This window comes from Sparus aurata, chromosome 6, assembly GCF_900880675.1.
Source record: "Sparus aurata chromosome 6, fSpaAur1.1, whole genome shotgun sequence".
NCBI classification, from domain to species: Eukaryota; Metazoa; Chordata; class Actinopteri; order Spariformes; family Sparidae; genus Sparus; species Sparus aurata.
The window spans coordinates 31795390-31816425 of NC_044192.1; the positions used below are offsets into that span (position 1 = coordinate 31795390).

The 21036-nt window shown below is 42.7% G+C and overlaps 1 protein-coding gene across 4 annotated transcripts in view; it reads right to left on the reverse strand.

The window, feature by feature from the left end:
• Positions 1-20653, reverse strand: part of cntn3b (contactin 3b) — a 63430-nt gene extending 42777 nt beyond the window's left edge. Inside the window, exons 1-3 of one of the 4 annotated variants that reach the window (XM_030420324.1) lie at positions 20187-20653; positions 8805-8942; positions 6601-6736 (exon numbers count right to left, since the gene is read on the reverse strand). In XM_030420324.1, the coding sequence (XP_030276184.1) occupies positions 6601-6736; positions 8805-8859 (191 nt within the window). In that variant the 5' untranslated portion in view covers positions 8860-8942; positions 20187-20653. Of the gene's footprint in view, positions 1-6600; positions 6737-8804; positions 8943-16884; positions 17009-17373; positions 18113-20186 lie in introns of those variants that run through there. The other 3 variants (XM_030420323.1, XM_030420322.1, XM_030420325.1) reach the window with 3 other exon arrangements.
• Between the last annotated feature and the right edge of the window lie 383 nt (positions 20654-21036).

The following is a 21036-nucleotide window of genomic DNA, read 5'->3' on the forward strand; positions in this document are numbered from 1 at the left end:
CACAAAATACTGACACTTCAGATGGTGGCTGAGCCGACCTACGATCGCAAAGCTCTTCTTGAGCTTTCGTACAAACTAGACCTTGAAATCACGTTACCTAAGAAACTCCCTATACACACTTTCCACCCTTTATATTACCTCTCCTTACTTCCTCCTTTGCACCTGTAATAATACTTATGGCCACTAGAGTTCCGTGCCAAGAAACATCAATATAGCTCATAATATCCTGCTTTCCTAGTTGACCTATGTGATCGTTTTTCTGATGAGGTAGGGCTGAATAACTTTGAAAATTGAACCTAAATAAACATAAAGAAATGCATACAGAAATGTAACGTTTCAGCATATCTGTGGTTCGCAAAAAACGTACATTGCCAACATTGATTCTGCCGATTGGGTTGAAAGAATTCTCCTCTCACCAACTGGGCGATATACTCTGAGCGGTCATGACAGGGGTCAAGACATAATGCATCTGACATTTCTCTCATTTTGCTAATACTTTGCTCATCTGATATTCCGGACATTTTCACCTCTTCACGCCTCAGAAAGTGATTTCAGAGAAACACTTGGATAGAACTGCTAACAACACGTGCACATATTAAAATGTTAAGATGAGATGTCACGTGTCGTGTACACATCACTTTGTTTTAGGGGCCACACGCCGAAGAGGCCAGCAAACAACCACAAAACAATACCCCATTACTCCTTTGGACAACTACGCAACTGTTACCATAACCGAGAGGCAGCGTTCTATTTGTGGCCAGCGTGTTGCTAACGAGCACAAGACATCAGAGCCATATCTTTTCTTTGTTCAAAAGAAAACATCTCCCTTTCTCCTTCATTATAATTCCATTTCAAATACAGAGGAGGAGTGAAAACAGAAAGGTGACACAGGCAAAGCAGAGGTCTTGATGATAAAGCGAGCCCAAAGTGAATCATATTGAATCCACCGCCCCATCAGGCCGAGAGGAGCTTACGCTAAGTCCAACGGAGTCCGGGGGAACAGTCCTATTTGCTGCGGTGTGCTGCAGGCGCGGGCTGATCTGAGCATGCTCTGAATGAACTCCCCGTGACCTTGAGGTTCACATCAATTTTGCATGAGGTCTCCTCATCAAATAGACCGGGGATTGTACTGCAGCACTGGCTCACCTGGCTTTCCTTGAGGCCAGACACCCACAGAGACAGCAGTGGCCACACAGACCACATACTGTTCGCTCACACACACACACGCACGCACACACGCAGAGCTTAGAGCTGATAATGGAAATTCAACTGCTGACCAGGGTACTCTCTACAATTATGTTTAGCAGGTTATTGCTGCTGCTCTTTAATAAATTGATGTTCGTTTGGCCTTCAAGCCAAATGTAACACGATAAATATTCCTAAAACCACCTTGTATAAATGTGAGTGTCTGTCGGCGCGCGTGTGGGTGTGTTTCCTGTGTATGTATCAGCTTTAGAAAAAAATCCTATGGATTCAGTGAAATGTCATCATATATATAATGTATGTGCATAAAACCTTTATATGCAGGCATAAAAACATTCACAGTGAATACATGCTGTTTTATTTCGAATGAAATTAAAACATGAAAATAAATAACGGATGTGCATCAAGCGCCAGTCCATATACAGTGTCTACTATCTGGAAGTTCAGTAATAAAGCCTTTTATTTAAGACCACGTGCCTGCATTCCTCCAGTTCATCCAACTGGTTTTTGTAAGATCTCAAAAGCCCAAGGATCACAGAGATTTCTCCAAAAGTGACCCTCCAAAAGATAAAAATCAATTAAACATTTTCTCTATTCAGCCCTGTTATCTGACTCAAAACTGCGGCTGAATTCATAACCAAAAAAAGGAGAAAAAAAACCCACCTTCTAATCACACGCTCACCGTTCTATTTATGTCCCTGTTACCCTGTGCCGACCCGTAAACAAAGGTAGAGTCATACATCTGCCTGAAGTCACATTACATGATAGCAGACACCAGCCAGAGTACTTTTTCATTCCCCCTTTCCAATCACTGCGGTGCCCTTGATCCTGTGTTACAGCAGATTCATAGTAAACACAGTGACAGGTGTATTCATAACGCACAGCTCTGAGCCCCGGAGTGTGCTCTGGCGCTACGCTGGACCATTTGTCAACCGCAGAACTGTCAGGGCTCCCAGTCGTACTCTCACGGTGTCACTGAGTGGGTGAGGTGGAGCGGAGTGAGGCGTCGGGAAACAAAATCAGACAGAATGAAGCTAACTAGAAGAGCTTATGAGCATAAACACAAATGACAGCCTGATGTTCTCATTTTAACATACCTGCTATCTGTGCTCGGCTGCTTAAATCAAGCCGGACAGAATTTTCGAGCTTGTCAAACAGCCTGATTAATGACTTCTCCACGTCCATATCACAGCTAGATATATCCAATCTGTTATTTTCAGTATATCACAGGAGCAGTTGTGCAAGTTTAACTTCACATTTAGGGGGTTTGCACTACCTCATCCCTGCTAGTTATCACTTACATGTAGTGGTTTCCTAGATGTTCCAAAATACGGTGCTGCAACACGTCCTGGTCTACTGGGTCCATGATGGATTTTGCCATGTGTGATTACTGGGTAGTATCGACGCAAACTGATGAGTCTGAAAATCTTTGATAGTCCTTTGATAGTCCCTAAGTGATGATGCTACTGGTAATGATTTACACAAATTTGAGTATAAGTCTGGTAAAAATGTTTTGTTTGCTCAATTAATCCCATTAAACAGGGTATTAACAGACAGGAACATAATATGAGTTTTATGACAAAATTTGCATCTGCATCGAATCACCTGAAACCAAAAATCTGTCATTGTCTTGACCTTAGAATAAGCCTCTTCCACCATGATGCACCTCCATGTTTCTATAGTAGCCTAAAATGGACAAACCAAAAAGTGGATCTGGAGAGGGCCTTTTGCATTTTTAGTGGCCACTGAAGTGGAGGGTGAAGTGAGGGGTATTCAGTTGGTTGCAATGTGCCGCCTCACTGCTAGATGCCACTAAATCGTATGCACTGAACTTTTAAAAGTCCGACACCAAGAATGAATTGATCCTACTAAAAATATGTTTGGTCAAATCATGATATAGCTAAATTCCTCTGTGCTCGAGCTAAACTACCTACCATGACCTTCAGCACTTGTACATCCTGCCGCTGTACATGCTCACTAGAACAACAAATGTGTGCCAATCCACTGGTTAAAATAATAAATAACAAATGCACAATTCACTCATTTTAGGGAACGGACATGGCCATCCCTTGACTGGTGATGTTAGATTTTTCTTTTGTATAAGCATGCAGATATATGTACTTTGTTTTTGTAGTTCAGTGTAATTATCATAATAGGCTAATGCTCCTTTTCCTTGGGAGTGCAATAGACAATTTTTTTTGTTTTAACAACCCATTATGAGGTAAAGGTTGGTGTCTTGGCTATAGAGTGACACATCTGCATTTAGATTGGTTTTCTATAAACCTCGCTCTCACTGTGCAATTGCGTCTGCCACTGGGCACAAAATCTCTCAGGGAAATGAGGGCTGACTGGCGATCCAGTCAGGCTGGCAGCCTGGCACCATTTACAACCACCTTCATGTCTCCATTACAGACTAAACGAATGAATAAGCTCATGTTTTGTCCCGTGTTGTTGGTAGTTGCTTGCTACTCTGAGGGAAACAGAAACTATCCGGTTGTCTTGTGACAACGATAAAACAACCTCGAAATGCTTGGGGGAGGTCAGTTGACCATTTCCAGTTTAATCAGTCAATAATGATTTTTATTCTTTATAGGCAGTCTGTTAATGCAAGGCAGCATATTGTCTAAACGACAGATAAAATGTTTGTGAAGGCTGGCCAATTGTATGTCAAAGACACAAATAAAATACTAAAACCATTCTGTATCTTATAGGAATTACTTCTTACTATACTATAGTTAAGTCCAGCTGTGGTGGATATCTATTGTGTTTGGTATTTGCCCACTGGATTCAGGTAATATCCAATCATAATTTCATCTTATCTACATTTCACATACGCTTTATCACGGCAGGAATGCTGAAACACCCAACGAAAAGGAGACTGACACTTCCAGTGCTACTGCGGCTCCCTGACATCATCATCTCTGACAAATTCAATATTGTGCGACCCAATTTTTTTTTCTATGGATATTAAACCAAATGGATGAATTTTTCTTAATAGCTGCAGTAACTGAGGAAATTAAGTGAGGGGCCCTGAATTTAATACCCTCTCGCTTGGCATATCTAATTATACAAATACTGTTCATTTGCAGGGTCTGGGCCCATGCATAGTTTGCAGAATCTGGTGAAAGTCACAGCATGACCACATCCTAAAGGCATTATTTCAGTCTGCTCAGGACACTTTGAGGTTCTAATTTCAGTGTTAGTGAAGTAAATTGGCAAGAATTTATGCTTTCTATTTTATCATCAGGACAAAACAGTCCTCTCCTTGCCCGAAGGGAAAAAAGTCAAGGACGATCAGTGTCAGAAAAACTGATGCAACCCAAATAAACCTAAAAGAACCCGACTCCTTCCTCAGACTAATATTAAAGAAAGACATCGTGTGTCTTTAAAAGCATTATCAGGCACGTCAATCCACAGTGGTGAGCGTTCACTCACTCAAACATCAATTCTTCCTTTTAAACCTGGTTTCAGATATTTCATTCATAATTGAGGGCACTGACTCCAAGCGGAGGAACTACTGACCTAGATGAATATCGCTGGAGTCAGATATATGTGTTGTGTTGTGTTGTGTTACAAACAGAGGCTGAGTGCTTTGAAAATGGTGGAAAATCAGTGAACTCAGAAATAAAAACTAGAAGTAGACAAAATAGGAGATGAGACAAGACTCGCTAGGGAGGCAGGGTAAAGTTTATAACAAAAGGCTTATATAACATCAGAGCAGTGGAAGGGTCATAAAATATATCGTTATCACCAGATCTTGTGGAAGTTGGGTGCAAGCAAATTTTTTTTAAGTATCTAACTAAAAAAACCTCCTCGCTTCCTTCGGGAATCCCTCCAAAACTCAAACTACAAACGCGCACCGTAGCTCTTGCTCAGCTGCGAGATGTGTCTGTTCGCGGCTAGTTTGCTGTGCTCGACAAGCTCTTTTAGCTTGTTTGGTCTTGTAAATACATAAATAAACAACTCTGTTAAGAAAACGACTAACATTATCATAATGAATTTTCTGTTCCATTCTTGTGGAAGAAATTCCCCCAAATTCCCCAAAATAGAAGAAACATCAAGAACTCAAGGCAGAAGTGGGATCATTAGTATACTAGCTAATAATTCACGTTTGGGTTTTCTTTTGCTTAAAAACAGGTGCCTTCTTTCTGCTGCCGGACCCAGTGTGGATACTGAAAACAGTCAAGATTTCAGGGTGTAAAATCGAAACAGTGAGGTGGAGGACACTAAAACACTCCATGAAGCTAAAGGGAAATGCAGAGTCGGTTGCAAATCTCTGTTGGTTTCTAATGATGATCCAGCTCTTTTCACTTTACGCAGTCATTTGTTCCATTATTCATAGGAAATATTGATTGGCGCAGCTCTGGTGTGTAGCTAACATGTCACACTATAATAGCGATGGTATGTGCATTTCTCGTAACATTACGTGCTTGCTCAGCTGAAGTAAAAGTTGCAGATCATTCTGACACCTACACATTTCCCCGCTATTGCTTCAAGGCCATCGAGGACCCGAAGGAGAAAAACCTCCTCAGCGCCACCGGTGAACATCCGAATGTTTTAAGTTGCGGGGGAAATAATGCCAGCGACGGTTTCGGCTTCATCCTGGGAAAGCTCAGGTTGCACAACAAGTATAATGATCCCCCCCCCCCCCCCCCCCCAGCTGTGCCTGGACCATGTTTTCAGTGCAGACACATTATAGGAAATGTAAGCATTTAACGGAATGTCACTCACAAGGTTATTGCCTCTCTGCCCTGCTTGCTGCGCATCTACATGGTGCTGACCAAGCTCTGAAACACAATCTACCACAAAAAACATCGCCCGCTGCCATTTTCAGGCGGGCTCCGTGCACCGCCGGGGAATAGCCGGGGAGATATCAAAGGATCCGCGGTGCAAATGAGTCGCTGGGATCTCCTTTTCTACGCTAATGATTTCCTTAGCCCGTGCTCCATACTTTAAATCATCATCTTAAGCCGCTCAGTGGCTTAAATTGTATCATTAATGAAGTTAACTTCACTCATATCTGAGGTGTTGGCACTATCAACCTGACTCTAGCTAACTCAACATCATAGCTCAGGCTGAAAATAGATAAGCTTTGTTCAATTAAAAAATTGATGCTCAAATTAGGCAGCTGCTCTTTGAAAGCCCGTCTTTCAGTCGGATGGTGTGCAATCTCTCTCAAGCATTTATGTCCAGAAAAACGACGTTCTTCAACAAATCAATAGCAATCAACGCTATCGGTGCCCTCTTTGATTTCCGTGGAAGCGGCAACGGAGATTCGCGAAGCAATTAAGCAGCGATGGATTCCCATCATGTGATGTGGATGTGGAGCTGGAGCGGGTAGACAGTTGGAGATGAGGAGGCTTGCGGGGGAAACGGAACTTTGATGTGGTAATTTACCTGTACTGCGGAGGAAGGCTGCCTTCTGCCTCGCACGTGAACGTAGCGCGCTGGTCTGGGGAGTTGATCGGTAAAATGAGGTCACTTGGCTCCGTCCTCCATCTTGGCCCTTGAAATATGACATCCTCTGTACAGGCTGGGGAAAGGGGAGAAAGTCTATAGTAGTACAAGGCGGGGAAATTGTCTCTTTGACCTTAGGAGAAAACACTGGAAGAATGCAGTGAAAACACAGGCAGGGTGGGGAAAAATAGTTCATCTTGCTGAAATACAGCACCTTTGCGATACCGCTTTCTCTGTATACTGTATATATTGTCTCATATTCTCTGAACAATGTGTCTCTTTCCGAAGAGGACAACAGAAATACGTCGGGACGTTCTCATAAAGGTACTGTATATACACTTGGTGTACATCCCACTTACCCTTGCTAGGCATCAACTGCTAATGCTGACATATTCAGTATCTGTTTCACTGTATGCTTCTTCTGCATTTGTTTAAAATGAACCCGGCGCACATAAACACTGACCATGGGGCTTGTGTTTACTCCAGTTTTGTATGCAGGCCCCGTTTTCCACATTGCCCGGGCCTCTCTCTGTCACTTTATCATCATGATGAATGAAATATTATAAATGCTGTTGCCGCGGTCCAACATATTTATTATCTCCTTGCTTCAAAGCTCTCAGGTAAAAAAAAAACAAAAAAATGCAAGTAAATAAAAATAGCAAGGACACTGTTTAAACGTGGCCGGGGAAAGCTAAATGCACGTATACTCAGTTATAGAACTAAACCAAGAGGTTCCGTGTTAATTGCCATGAATAATGTCATAGCGATAGATAATAAGGGGATTTAAGTTGAGCGCTTAAGACTTCAATGGTTGACTGCTGGTGTAGAAAGCCAATTCTCACTTATTTCACCCATAATTAATGATTCCCTGCAAGTGACAGGGTAGATAAATAAAGCAGAGTGATCTATTTCCAGACCGTCTATGTCATACTACGCATGCACCGGTTAATTGAGGCCATAAGGATGCACTCATCTGCCAGCAGCTTAAAAGGAAAGGATGTGGAACACAATCTGGTACTAAATGAAAGCGGAGTCAACAGACGGCCAGAGTAGGCCTAATTAATATCCTACTGCTAACAGATTGCAGCATGTGGCTAGCAGTTCTACACGTGGTTTTAACCGGTGATAATATGTCAGGGAATCAACATATCTCACCGCCCGCGAGAGACCGAGAAAAGACACAGCGACTTTTGCTGGTTGTTCATTCACCTCACAGTTTGGTTTTATCAGCCTCTCCCTAATGTGGATTTGAATACAATGCCGTTCAGCCTAACTTCTAAGCTGCGTTTTGTGAAATCCCAGACAATAGAGCCAGACAACTTGTTGTAATGATTGTTATCAGCTGTAGTGATTTTTCGAGGGTGTTCCAAGTGTATGATCGCAACACTGAATAAGAACTGGCAACTACAGGCGGCGGCCGAGGCCCAAGTGGCGAAAAAACACTTGTCCGCTAGGAAGGTGAGCCCGCTTGGATCTTGCTCCCCAGAGTACTGGGTGTGAATTACCCATGAGCCAATTTGAATAACATTCATTGGGATTTACAATGTCATTTGAACAAGGGTTGACATTCTGGTGGAGTGTCTCTGCTGCTTCTCCTGCTCAAATCCCTGGTGGCCGCGCAAGGGCAGCATGAGGCGCGGTGGCAAGTAGATTGTGCTAAAACGCCGGGCTGGATTCATTGCATGGATCCTGATAATGATCTGGACAGGCCATAAACAGGGACGGGATCGGACTCCCGGACGTCCCTGACAGTGTACTGTGAACGCAGCAGGCCGGCGCTCGGGGGAGCGGTGAAGGACATCACGCTGGGGAGCTGTACATGCAACGACTGCAACTTAATCAGTGTAGACCTTTTTGGTCGAGGAGAAGAGATTTTCGGAGATTATTTACAACCTTTTCGGATGAAACTCTATATTTCATAGAAACACTGTTGGTAAGAATGAAATGCTTTTTGTAACCTTGAACCTCGCAGACGCTGGAGTCATCCAGTCTGTGAGATTACCGAATAACACAGAAAAAAGACATGCTTCTGTAATGAAAACACATTACAGACACACTCATTTATTAGGAGACACATTGTGGTGACATAGAACATGACAACAATTGCATTGAGACTCAATATGAAACGTGTTATAATATCTTACCTGCAAGGCATCCAGTGATTGATAGCAGAACAATTTGTCTCCATGGTAACATCATCTTTAGTTGCCGGGGGCTAATAAGACTCTCATCCAATTGCCTCGTGAAAGGAACGCTCTCGCCTTGAATACAAGAATTTTAATCTGAAGGGAAAGCAATTATGGATGTGATTAAAATATGACATTTTGATCCAAATACGACAAGCATTCATCATCAGAAAAAAAAAGAAAAAAAAAAACACGATTACAGCACTGCTAAGTTACATAATAGGTTCTTATTATTTCAGAGTTACCACGAGAGAAAGTGAATCTTGAGGAACTGAGAAGCGACGGGGGGAAAACAGCAGTAGACAAAAAAAAAAAACCTGAGGGTAAAACACGCCAGTGCGATTTTCAGGTGGCACAGAAGAAGAAACAGCTGCCAAATGAGTATGTTTTCTTCTGCTGGGCGCGTTTCTCATCCCGCCTAACAAGCTCAATTCCGCCGCTTTAAAGAGAAGTGAGGAGGGAAATGACTGACCTCAAAAGATACGTCTCTCTCCCTATTTGACTATTAATAGGAGCTGGCAGACTGTGTACCAGCGCTCCTCAAATTGCCACTTCATACTTTAACAAAGGGTTTGGTGGCCGACCGAATGTAAGCAAACTGACTGTTTTCATTCTGATGCACATGCATCACTCCCTTAGATGTGCACAAATTACAAGAGGGCCGGACAGTTAAGCAATGACAACTGGCTGCGTTTCATTCGTCATCTAATAACGTTGACTGACATGATAATATATTCTTTACCAGGATAGAAATTTGTCAACCGCACCTTTTTCGACCAAAGTGTTTATCCATCTAAAGGGGCACTCCCAACAATTTTACACATTAAGATCCATTTACTGTAGAGGAAGTACTACTCGGCCTGTGAAAACAGCTGTATTCCTCTGTGGCTCTGGAGGAGCTTTGTCAAGTCTGAGACAATGACTCTGACTGTGTCATTAGCATAACCGTCATCAGGAGAATACAGTGTTGGGCAGCGACGCCTTCCTGAGGAGTGGATTACAGCTCTGGGATTACTTCTGTCAGTAACACAGTGTTAAGGGGCTACATTTTGAAATTCGGTAATTACGCTGCAGTTACTAATCTCTGTGATGATGTGACATTTTGAGGGTAGGCTGCTTTTCTGTTTAACCTGGAGTTTAGCTACACACAGTTACAGTTTTAAGACCGGTCTGGGACGTGGCGGCGGCGGGAGGCGGGGAGGCAGCTTGTTACTGCCAGAAGAAGAGAAGTGTGCTATGTAACTTCAGTTGTCTATGGTCTTTGGGAATTATCTGGCTTTTGTTCAGTTTTGAAGGCATGGGAACACCCCTGCAGCTTCACTTTGAGCATGTGCTGTGTGCAGGGCTTAGCTAGCTGTTGGTAGGTAATGGTCAGTTAAAATTGGGGCTGTAATTTTGTTTTCAAAGTCAAATTACCATTTTTGATGGTGAAAGTCTATAATGTGGATCTGACAGTGTAAAGGCACAGAATAATAAGTACTTGTGCTGCGCTCCAGGTGCTGTTGCTCTGTCAGTAAACTGGGCTATTGTTGTTCTCTTTGAAAGACTAGCAAGCCGTGGTGAACACACAATCAAACCATCTGAGAGCTTAAAAAGCTTTTTGAATTCAACACTACGAGTTGTGGATAATAGCTGTAAAGGCTGTTGACTCTGTAAACTGCAACTTACATTAATGTTTCCTTATCATTCAACTGAGGCGGCAGAGGCATGGCAAATAAAGGAACAGATTCTATTCTAGCCAGTTTCAAACACTATAACACTATATATACTTTGGTAGTATTTTTTTAAAATAATTATTAACTTAATCAACTACAAATGTCCCATTTACTAATGATGGATATCAATGACCATTAGTAATTTTTTATTTCTACACACAGAATACACAAGTTGAGTGGATGTGGTGACTTTGGAGTTGTTAGATGTAGGGCTGCAGCTATTTATTTAATTGTCAGTTAATCTGTTGATTATTATATTGATTAATCACTGAGTTGTCTGGTCTATTAAATGTCAGAACATGGCGAAACATGTCCATTAGTGTTTGCTACAGCCCAAGATGAAGTCCTCAGATGTCTTGGTACACCACAACCCAAAATGATTTACTGTAAACCAGAAAACTTTCACATTTAAAAATTCTTATTATTCTTTGAAAAATTACTGATTACTTGATTATCAAAATAGTTGGGTGATTAACTACTGACTGATTAACCGATTAATTGCTGCAGCTCTAGTTGGAAGGCAGGGAGTTTTTGAAGGAGCTGGTTTGAGTACTGTAACAAGTAAAGTAACTAATTACTTTATCTGTTTAGTGATTAAAAAGCAGTATAAATACTTTCTCAATGAGTAGTAAGTAGGAAGTAAATAATTACACATTTTAAGTAACTTCCCCAACACTGCCTAAAGACTCTGTTGGGAAGCTAGTAATACAGATGCTTTGGGATTATAGGTCGGGTCGACCGTCCTCCGAAAGCATTAATATGTGACCAGCTGGGGATGAGACAAATAAATCTGGGAGATTTAACAGCAGATTTGAAATAAAAGACCTTTGTTACAAGCTGCACAGAAAACATCATCATCATGGCATTATGGGAAATGGATGCATTTTCTTGGGGGCTTGACTTTCCCGAAGGACTAAAGGTCAGGACATTTGAGCATTCAATGACATGAATTCGACTGTTCCCTTTAAAAATCTGTCTCTTGTTAGTTCCCCAACTTTGTGGAAAAATTGTACTTGAATGCTGGAGTGCCCCTTTAATATCTGGAAATGTCCGCTGGAAATGTTGCAAATCCTTGAGAAGAACTGCTTCGTATCAATCAATTGGATGGCGTGCTTTGATTTAACAGGTATTTAATTCCCTCACCTGCAAAAAAAAAAGAAAAATCCAATCCTTGCATCATAATATCAATATATCTCGATATAAAATTGAATTGTGAGAGAAGATTTCATCATTCCAGGTATCTCCAACCTTCATCACCCATTAGTGTCAAAAGGGCGCTCCGCTCGAAAGGCTGATCATCCTCAAATTGCTGCATCAGACATCCAGTCTAACCAGTGATCAATGACCTAAAATTGCCATTCAACTTTCCTTATACGGAGGTGGAACGGAGCGTCTTAAGACTGTAATTGTAGTATCAGTGGCACAGGAGGGGCTTTGCTCAAGCTCTGACCTACATCACAGTAAGTGGAAACTGATATGCCTCTCAGGATTAGGAATTCAACCCAACCCCTCATCCTTACAACACAACCCTGTTATGCGGATTAACCCGGGGCTATCTTTGGAATTCTTGAAACAGACCTAAATACTAACCACTCACTTGTTTCATCAACTTGTAACTGTAGGATTGTGGCTGTGGTTTGACGTGAAAATCATGGCTACATAATCTTATGGAGGAGTATGAAGCAGCTGCAGGAGGTGGGGGGGGGGAATTGTCTCATTTTCCTGATCATAACTTAATGGCCAGTATTGGCTTAGCTATACTATCCTGGTGCCAGTAATTGTTCCTCATCTGGTGTAATTGCAGGCACAGTGCGATTCAGAGTGGATTTCCTGGTGTCTTTTAAAATTTAGGGGGCGTTTTGCCACTCTAAAAACCCATCACATTGGATTACACGGTTTGAGATTCTACTGGAGCAAAAAGAAAAAAAAAAAAAATGTGTGCTGCATTTTTCAGTTTGAGTGCGGTATTAACTGCCATCCACTTTCTGGAGAATCCGACCTCGTCATCCCAACCCATCAGTCCAAAAAGCTTCAAGATCCTGAGAGGAAAATCTTCTCGAAAAAGACTTTTTTGCAAGTTGGGTGTTACACAGTTCATGGCACGGTGTCTCTGCTGATATGATTGATGTCTGTCGCTGAGCACAGCTTCATTCTGCAGTCTGTAAAACACACAGTGACATTTCCCTCTTTTGAGCGTTTGCTTCTTTGAGTTGTTTCTTATTTAATGGCCCATTAAAAGGCCCATTAAAAGCCGGTTTTACCAGTCATAGTGCAGGAAAGGTGAATTTATCTGGTGTCCCCATGATAGTGTTGCTCCTGGACCATTATCTGAGGAAAAGTCGTCATTGGTACCGAGCTGTTGTGGCTGCATTGGTAAAGTGCAATGGGGTTTGTTTTCCTGTTTGGAACGTATTTTGCTACCGTTAATATATTATCATTACACTTTTTTTAATGATTTTGTTGACAAACTACTTGGCTGGGTTTACAGCAGCAATAAAGTTTCTGCAAAACACGGATACATTCAAATTTGTACGAGTCATACGAAAAGCACAGCCTCATACAGTGATGGCTGAACAGGCGAATTACCAGTGACTCCCAAAACGACCTCTAACACTTTTCCCAAAAGAATAGGACAGTTGCAACATAGCAGCGACTTTGTACCAGACTTTCACAGTTTGATAAGGTTACTTACTAAAACTAGCTGGTTAGGTTTAGGAAATCATTGTGGTTTGGGTTAAAATAACTACGTTGCGTGTGTAACTTCAGTTACATGACATACTTAACTTCATTTCATCAGTTGGTCAGAGCTGTTTACTGTTTCTATCACACTGGACTTGAACTGCGGTCTCCAGGGTGACATACCTGTGCTTGTAAGACCCGACCATCCATCCCTGACCACCTCCCTATGTGGACTTATCGCTCTTTATACTACTTCACCTGACTTCCTTCTTTTTTGCCATGATAATTACTACAGCAGCTAGAGTGGTGCCACCACACAAGAAACACTGGGGTAATTTTAAACTACTTTCACAGTTAACCTATGGTCATTGTTCTGATCAGGACGGGATGGATTTGTGCCTTATTGACATTTCTACCAAGTGTGTTACATTTTGTGTTGATTCAGAAGGTGGAGGGGATTGAGGTGGAGTCACAAATGAGAAGGCTGCCAAGCCAGTGACTGCATTTCAAGACTGCTTTTCGACATTAGAAGGGTAACACTACTGGATATTGTTAAGGAGATCTCAGGACCTTTTTCAAGCCACGGCTGTGGCTACAAAACCCGGGTATTTTGAGCGAAAATAAAACATTGTCCGGACCCTAGCTTTTGATATTTCCACCTTAACCTCACCGGACCGTAAGCTAAGCATCGTGACAAGATAGAATTTAACCTACAGAAATGTAAAGTTGTAATATTTTCTTGGTTTGCATAAACTTACAGATCAAACATTTATCCTGATGACTGGGTTGAATCGAAACCATTTCACTATGTTAACTACATTTTAAGCAAGTTTAACATCCCCATGTCAGTCTCAAAGCTTTGACATTACCGAATTGTTGATTGGTCGGTTGCAATGATGACCCGCGAGCAACATTTATCAGGACGTCCTAGGAACAACCCGAACCGGCACTTTCAGATCGTGCAGAAAAGGAGACTCGTCCTGCCTTGAAGAATTTCATTTTCAGTGGGCAGCTTTTTAGTGGAAAAACTTAAGTGTCTCACGATGCTCCAAAAGCCATTTCAGAGCTGCTCAAATTGAAGAAAGGATTGTATAACTTTTGACCTTCAAAAAGCTGCACCATTGTCAAACCCTGCAGAGCTGCATATTAGGTTAAGCTTTAGCAGATCTAAAAGGAAAAAAGAACAAAACAAACCCTGGACACCGAGAAAAACCGAAGAAGAAAAAACTCGTCTTGGGCACCGCGGTGATGAAGGTGAGACGGCATTTTCTTTCTCCGGCTTTCTCAGCTGAAATGATGAGCAAAAGATTGCTCTGCCAAATGTAATGAGGCATCACACTTTCACCTCCACAGAAGCTAAACCTAATGGAAGTCATTGACTAAACGCATTCCAGAGTAAATGAGATGACTTCTTGGTTAGTGGGGCTGTTGTTTGGCACATAATTGATAGGAAAGGTGGTTAAAGGCATCCATTTCCCCCCCTGAGGGCAGCATAATTGCAAAAGAATCTAATAAGGGAGGGAGGAATGGAGAGAGTTTTCTATCAGAGGGGTGTGCACGCTCAAGGTCTGTATTCAGATCACAGGCGATACACGGAGGCGGGAGATCCAGATATATCAGCTCATGCAGCAACAACAAAAAAAAAAGCGCTCCCTCTTTCAAAAACTGAACACCAGTGGCACAATGGGTATGAATTCACTACAACCGTATGATGCATTCATCTCCACTGAGTTATTTTCTTTATGACTATCTGCTGCCATCTCCATTAAATCACTCAGCAAGACAACCTGGGAGACGAGGATCCGCCACCAGGGACCGACTCCATCTGAACACACAGCTGCTCTGTGCTTTTGGCAAATGAATGAAGAATTCACGATCAACGGCGTGCTGATGCCTCCTAATTCACTCCGACTAAGACCTGCATGAGTCTATTTTACATGAGCGAGGGCCGGATAGCGCAATAAGTGACGTGATTAACAAATAAGCGTGGGGCTTAGTGCCTGTATATTCCGGGGCTTAGGCAACGGCGAAATGTTTGTGAAAATTTAAAAAAAAAAAGAAAAAAGAAGAAGAAGCAGAGCTGGAGTAATTGTTGGGTATTGATTGCGCCATAACTCCCGCATCATCATCTCAGGTGAGAGCGAGTAATGCCTCCCATGGCAGATTGTACAATGAGGTTTCAAATAAAGAGGCATTTCATGTAGCCCCCCCCCCCCCCCCCCCCCATTCTACACACACAATCTCAGCAGCTGTTACATTAACATTCGTGAAGGAATTGTTCTCTCCTGAGATGTTTCTTCCATTTCATTTCCAGCAAAGCCCTCGCAGGCTAAATAAAAAAGTAGCCACTTCACACGTGCAAGGGACGGACGGGTCACACCGTGCATGTATGAATACGGCGGCGTGATTAAGAAACTGTGTCTAAGGTCATGTCTGAATGCCGGAGGACAGCGTGCAGCGAGCTGAATGAGTGGGTCCGATTGTTGGAAACGCCACTCAAGTCGAAGAGGAGGGGACGTCATCGATCTGAGGAATTTGACACACACACACACACACACACACACACACACACAAAAACCCCAAAGAAATGAATTTCTCATTCGCTCATCACCTTTCCTGACATTTCATTCCTTACATAATGAATGTTTGTTTACCACAGTGGAGCTTAACATCTGGGCAGGGCGACACCACACAGCTGTGTATTTTCAAGCGTAAAAAAAAAAAAAAAAAATCACTGAATCCCTTGAAGACAGCAGGACGCCCCCAGTGACTCCCTGCAATGTTAAACACGGCTGCATCCCCCCCCAGCTGCCTCCCAACGCAGGGGCAGGAGAGTAAGTGCACTTAAAAGAGAAGGGAGCAGCGATCCATTCCTCAACCCCATCATCAGCCAGCCACATCCCCAGACCCTCATCCTAGATACAACCGGAGGTCAAGGATGAGGAGCAGCAGACACTCAGGCAGACGCTTTAGATGTATTATTTTTTCTTTTTTTTTTATCCTATTCAATCCATTTCTCAGGCTTCCTGGAAAAGGAAACTGCCCGTGCAATGTAATTGCCACTCTGGTTCAATCAAAAAGGGTTATGTGTGTGTTTTTTTTCCCCCTATTTTTTCACCCCTGCACTGCCAACGCTGGATGCTGCCGCGTTATAGAATAATTCACTGCATGGCTTCAAAGACGTGTCTCACCTCTCATTTGGCTACAGCTCAGAATACGTGCAAAGGATCTATAAATAAACATGAATAGAGGGGGAGAACGATTACAATCCCGGCTGAATGGTAGGACACTTTGAAGACGGAGCGGGACGAGCGTTTTTTTTTTTTTTTTTTCTTTTTTCTCCCCCTCGCTGTTGGGTCTGTCCTTTGGCAGCCTGGGTGGGAGAAAAGAACACTTGTGTGCGGACCGCTGGTGGCCAAACATTTGGTTTTCCAGAAAAAAAAAAAAGAGAGTGAAGCATTCATTCCTCTGGTAACTCTCCCCTGTAGGTTGCAATTACCCTCATCCTGGAGGAGAAAATGCTAGACAATTACCAGAATTTTATGATTTAAAACAAATAATAATTTAGGTGACACTGATACAATTCAGCAACACAAGATCACATTTTAAAGACCCCCCTCCTCTGCAGGGACTGGGATAATTGCCTTGTAACAAGTTAAGAGAGGCAGCTTTTCTTCTCTCTCTCCGGGCGGACAGTCCTGATGCCGTCTCTCTCTGTGTGACTGGGCTGAGCGGCACCATATGGACTTTGTCCTAGATGAGGGGGAGAAATGAGACCCAGCAGTTGGAAATCCCAGTAGGACCGTCCAAAAAAAAAAAAAAAAAAAAAAACATTCGAGGCTCGTCTAGAAACGCCATCATCAGCATCATGCATGTGCGGCCACTATCAGCAGGCAGCACTCTGTCTCCCAGCGTCAGATTAAGACATCTCGACGCGGGGATGTGGCGTTTTTGGGGGGGGGGTGGGTTGTGTCGTTGAAGTTGTTATACGCTACTATTTCAAAAGGATGCCAACTTAGCAGCACCTAGTTCCTCACACATTCAGATTTTTAGTTGTTTTTTTTTTTTTGTTTTTTTTAAAGAAAAGGCAGGGAAATAACGTGCAAAAAGCATGCCAGGGCTGGGTTTCTCACCGGATACTTACTTGCTCCTAGGACGCAATTTTTTTCCTCTTCATTAAACTGCTTTAGATTGTAATTCCAGTATCCGTCGGATGTGTTATTTCAGGCTCTGGCGAGCGGGGAACATTTTCTCGCAGCAACTCTTGTCCTCTGAGCAGTCACAAGAAGAGCTCTGCTCTGCTCTGCTCTGCTCTCCTCTCTGCTCCAGCAGTTTTTTGAAATTCTGCACCGTCTAAGTGCGTCTTGGAGGATGGGACTAACAGTAACCTCTAGCTCGGTAAATTCCACAGTCTGTGAGTTTTTTCTTTTTTTCTCTCTCTCTCTCTCTCTCTCTCTCTCTTTCTTGCGGTGCCGAGGACGATAACGCGCAGCGCCGGGGAATGATCCTCGACCTCCTCGTGTTACACTCCACAAAAGATGCTGCCAAGACGCAGAGAGGACAGCGGTGCCTCTGAGCGGAGACTCACATTGTGCGCATCCCCGGGCTCTGCTCTCTTTGTGCGCAGGAAGAGGCGCCCACTGGTGACGCGTGAAAAACACCCATCGCAGCACAGTAATGCGCCACCACCCTTGTGGGCACCTGCCATTCCTATGCTTTAAGCAGAGCGCACGTTGGATCTCGGGGTGTTTGTCATTAGGAGGAGTGGAGACGAGGTGGACATTAAAAGAGAAATATTTCCCGAATCATCAGCTATTCGGGATGTGAAAAAAACGAGAAAGGAAAGGGCTGAGGAGGGCGTTATGATAATGAGCCGAAAGTGAAACATTTATCAGAATAAACGAACTGCCTCGTGTCTGAACCCGTCAGGAAACGGATTTTAAGGTGTGTTTGCGGTAAATTGATGCGTGTAGGTATAGTGGACATGAGGCTTCTGCTGACCAATCAAAGAAGAGGCAGAGGGGGCAAAAGTGATGTGCACGAGCAAAATTGGCCCACAAAGACGTTTTTTATACATTAAAAAAAAAACCCATCAAGAATGATTTTTAATAGATGAAGAAAGAGCCCTCCTAGTGTAGGAGCCTTCTGAGCGGGTTTCATATGGAGCACTTTAAAGAGTCTCAAAAGTGGATGTGCTGAAGAAAGACCACAGGAGAGGCAAGACACTGCAGCTGAGGGAGAAAGAGACTCGCCATGAGGATATCACCGTGACACTATAAGACAATGTTGTTTTTTTTATTATGACAGTTTTTCAGAACTTTAACATTTCAAGATGCGAATGAAGCATTTAATAGATGTTTTAGGGATAAAATCATATATTATGCACATGTTGATGTGCGTGATGTATGAGAATACCCTCTGTGAAAAACCTTTTAGGAATGAGACCGGAAAGTGTGGCTTAGCTGAGTGTAATATATTGTAAACAGTATCTTTTTTTCTTTTTCAAGACAAAAATGGTGATTAGGGTAAACATTTGAACTAAATCAAATCAAATCCAATCAATTTTATTTCTGTCGGCCAAAATCACAATCGCATCGCCTCAATGGGCTTTACAGTCTGTACAGTGAACATCCCCTGTCCTTTGACCCTCGATTCGGGTGAAGAAAAACTTGAGAATAAAAGCCCTTTAACTGAGGAACAGACACGCTAGAGATGTGGCGTGTACAGAACGGAACAACACAATCACAGTTCACAAGCTGCACTGACAGAAGATCTGACACCGTGAACCAATAGATAGCACCGTGAGACTTCCTCAGTTGAACAGCTACATTAAGATCATTACTTTTTGTTTCACAGGTTCTCTGAAAGTTCAAGTCTTAAGTCTTCAGGTCCGTTGTGAAGGGTTTAGAGCAGGGGTGCCCAAACTATTTCCCTTGGAGGGCCAAAATGGAAACTAAACGGTGGCCGAAAAGCAACACCTATCTTAAAGGATCCCAAATTCCCATGCTAAGAATTAATCAATAATAAATAGGGATCTTGCATATTTTAAGGCCATTTAACCACATAAAAAACACCTTGAACCTTACCACTTTGGGTAGCCACTGTTCATGACTATGATTTTGTGTGTAATCACCCTGAACTAAGAATCATTGTGTTTTCTTTACTTTAGAGTGAGCCGTTCATATAAACAGGCGGAGCAGGGTCTCTTCCATGGAGTCCTCCATGTTGCGCTGCCATCTTCCTACAGTAGCTCTTAATGGTCAAACAGAACACTGACTCTAGCCTTTGCGTTTTCAGCAGCCACCATAGGTCCTCCTTAATGCTCGGAGAAGCTGAGGAGCGGGGGAGTATTCAGTTGGTAGCGAGCTGCAACCTCACCACTAGATGTCACTCAATCTTACACACCGCACTTTTAAATACGCAAATTAAAGTCTAATGAAATAATTACAAATTTGAATACATTTTCAGAGCGGAAATCTGAACCAAAATCCTTTTTTTTTCTTCATTCTTTTAGTCTGAGAGAGACATGTTATAGAAACAGGGCCCGAAATCTCTACATTGACCAGTGCCTTGCCCTCTCTGGCCTTTAATGCCTTGTGCCCTATAAATATTATGTCACCTACTTCAGATTTCAGAGTTTTCATGATGCAACCATCTGAAATCACGCAGTGTTTTTTCTGGGAGTTTTTTTTTTTTTTTTTTTTAACAGCTCTTTGAAAAGTCACAAGTGTTGCTCTTCAAGGGTATTTTTTCAGTCACATGCTTATTATAAACACATGGACTAACAACATGGGATTGCTGTTACGTTTTACCTCTGGGCTTCTGCATTCTTGTTTCGGACACGGACAGGGTCACGCGTGTTAAAAGACATATTTCCTTTGATGTTAAGATTGCAAACAAACAGCACTGAATCACAAATACTTTGATCCACTGTTATTTGTCCTACCTGCCCTCTCACAAATGGTGCAGAACATTTTGTCTATCCGTCCACCTTGTCGTGTCCCGATGCTTTGCTTCTTGTGCTCTTGAATGGGGCAGCGTGCGCCAGCTGCCCGGCCAAGTGTCACGCTGACGAGGGATCCAACGCTGCGACCTGCTCTGAAAACTTTTTGTCCGTCCAAAAAAAACGAACAAAAACATGAAACCAAACAGGAGCACACGCCAGGCGCACTGCACCATGAGGCAGCAACAGTTCCGCTGGAGATATATTTGAGTGAGGTGTCTCTGTGTGCGACTGGCAACCCAGCTGAACTCCTCCTGCCGCCCTATTTGAGTTTTTTTTGGACCGCAGTCACAGTCACCGTTTCTTGAGGAGCTTTTCTGTGGCCTTGCTGGACTCAGCTGCAATACTTGCTGCACCAACGCTACTCTATGAAAGAACATTGTTACAAAACCGGCCCTGAGATGTCTGCATCGCCTTCGACATTTTGGACTCGTAACTGCTGTCAAGCCAAAGCGCAGGCCTGTTGCTAGAGTATGCGGCTTTTGAATCTGGTGTCCCAGTATTTTTTCCTGGCAGAAATCTTTGGCAGCGGGCTCAGATGCGTTGGGATGGAGCCCTTGTGCAAGGAGAGAAAAAAAAAAAATGCTGCACATAACTGAACATTGTGAGAATCTGTCAGTGTTTTAAAAGCTGAAAACAAAACTTTTGTATAATAGAAGCTTATATTTATGTTGTCACAGCAATATACAGTAAATTAAACAGTAAGTCACACATTATTAGGTCATCTAATAAACTGTTTACTTTATTGATTTATTTAGTTGGTACATTTTTATCAGATGTGTAATTTGAAAGT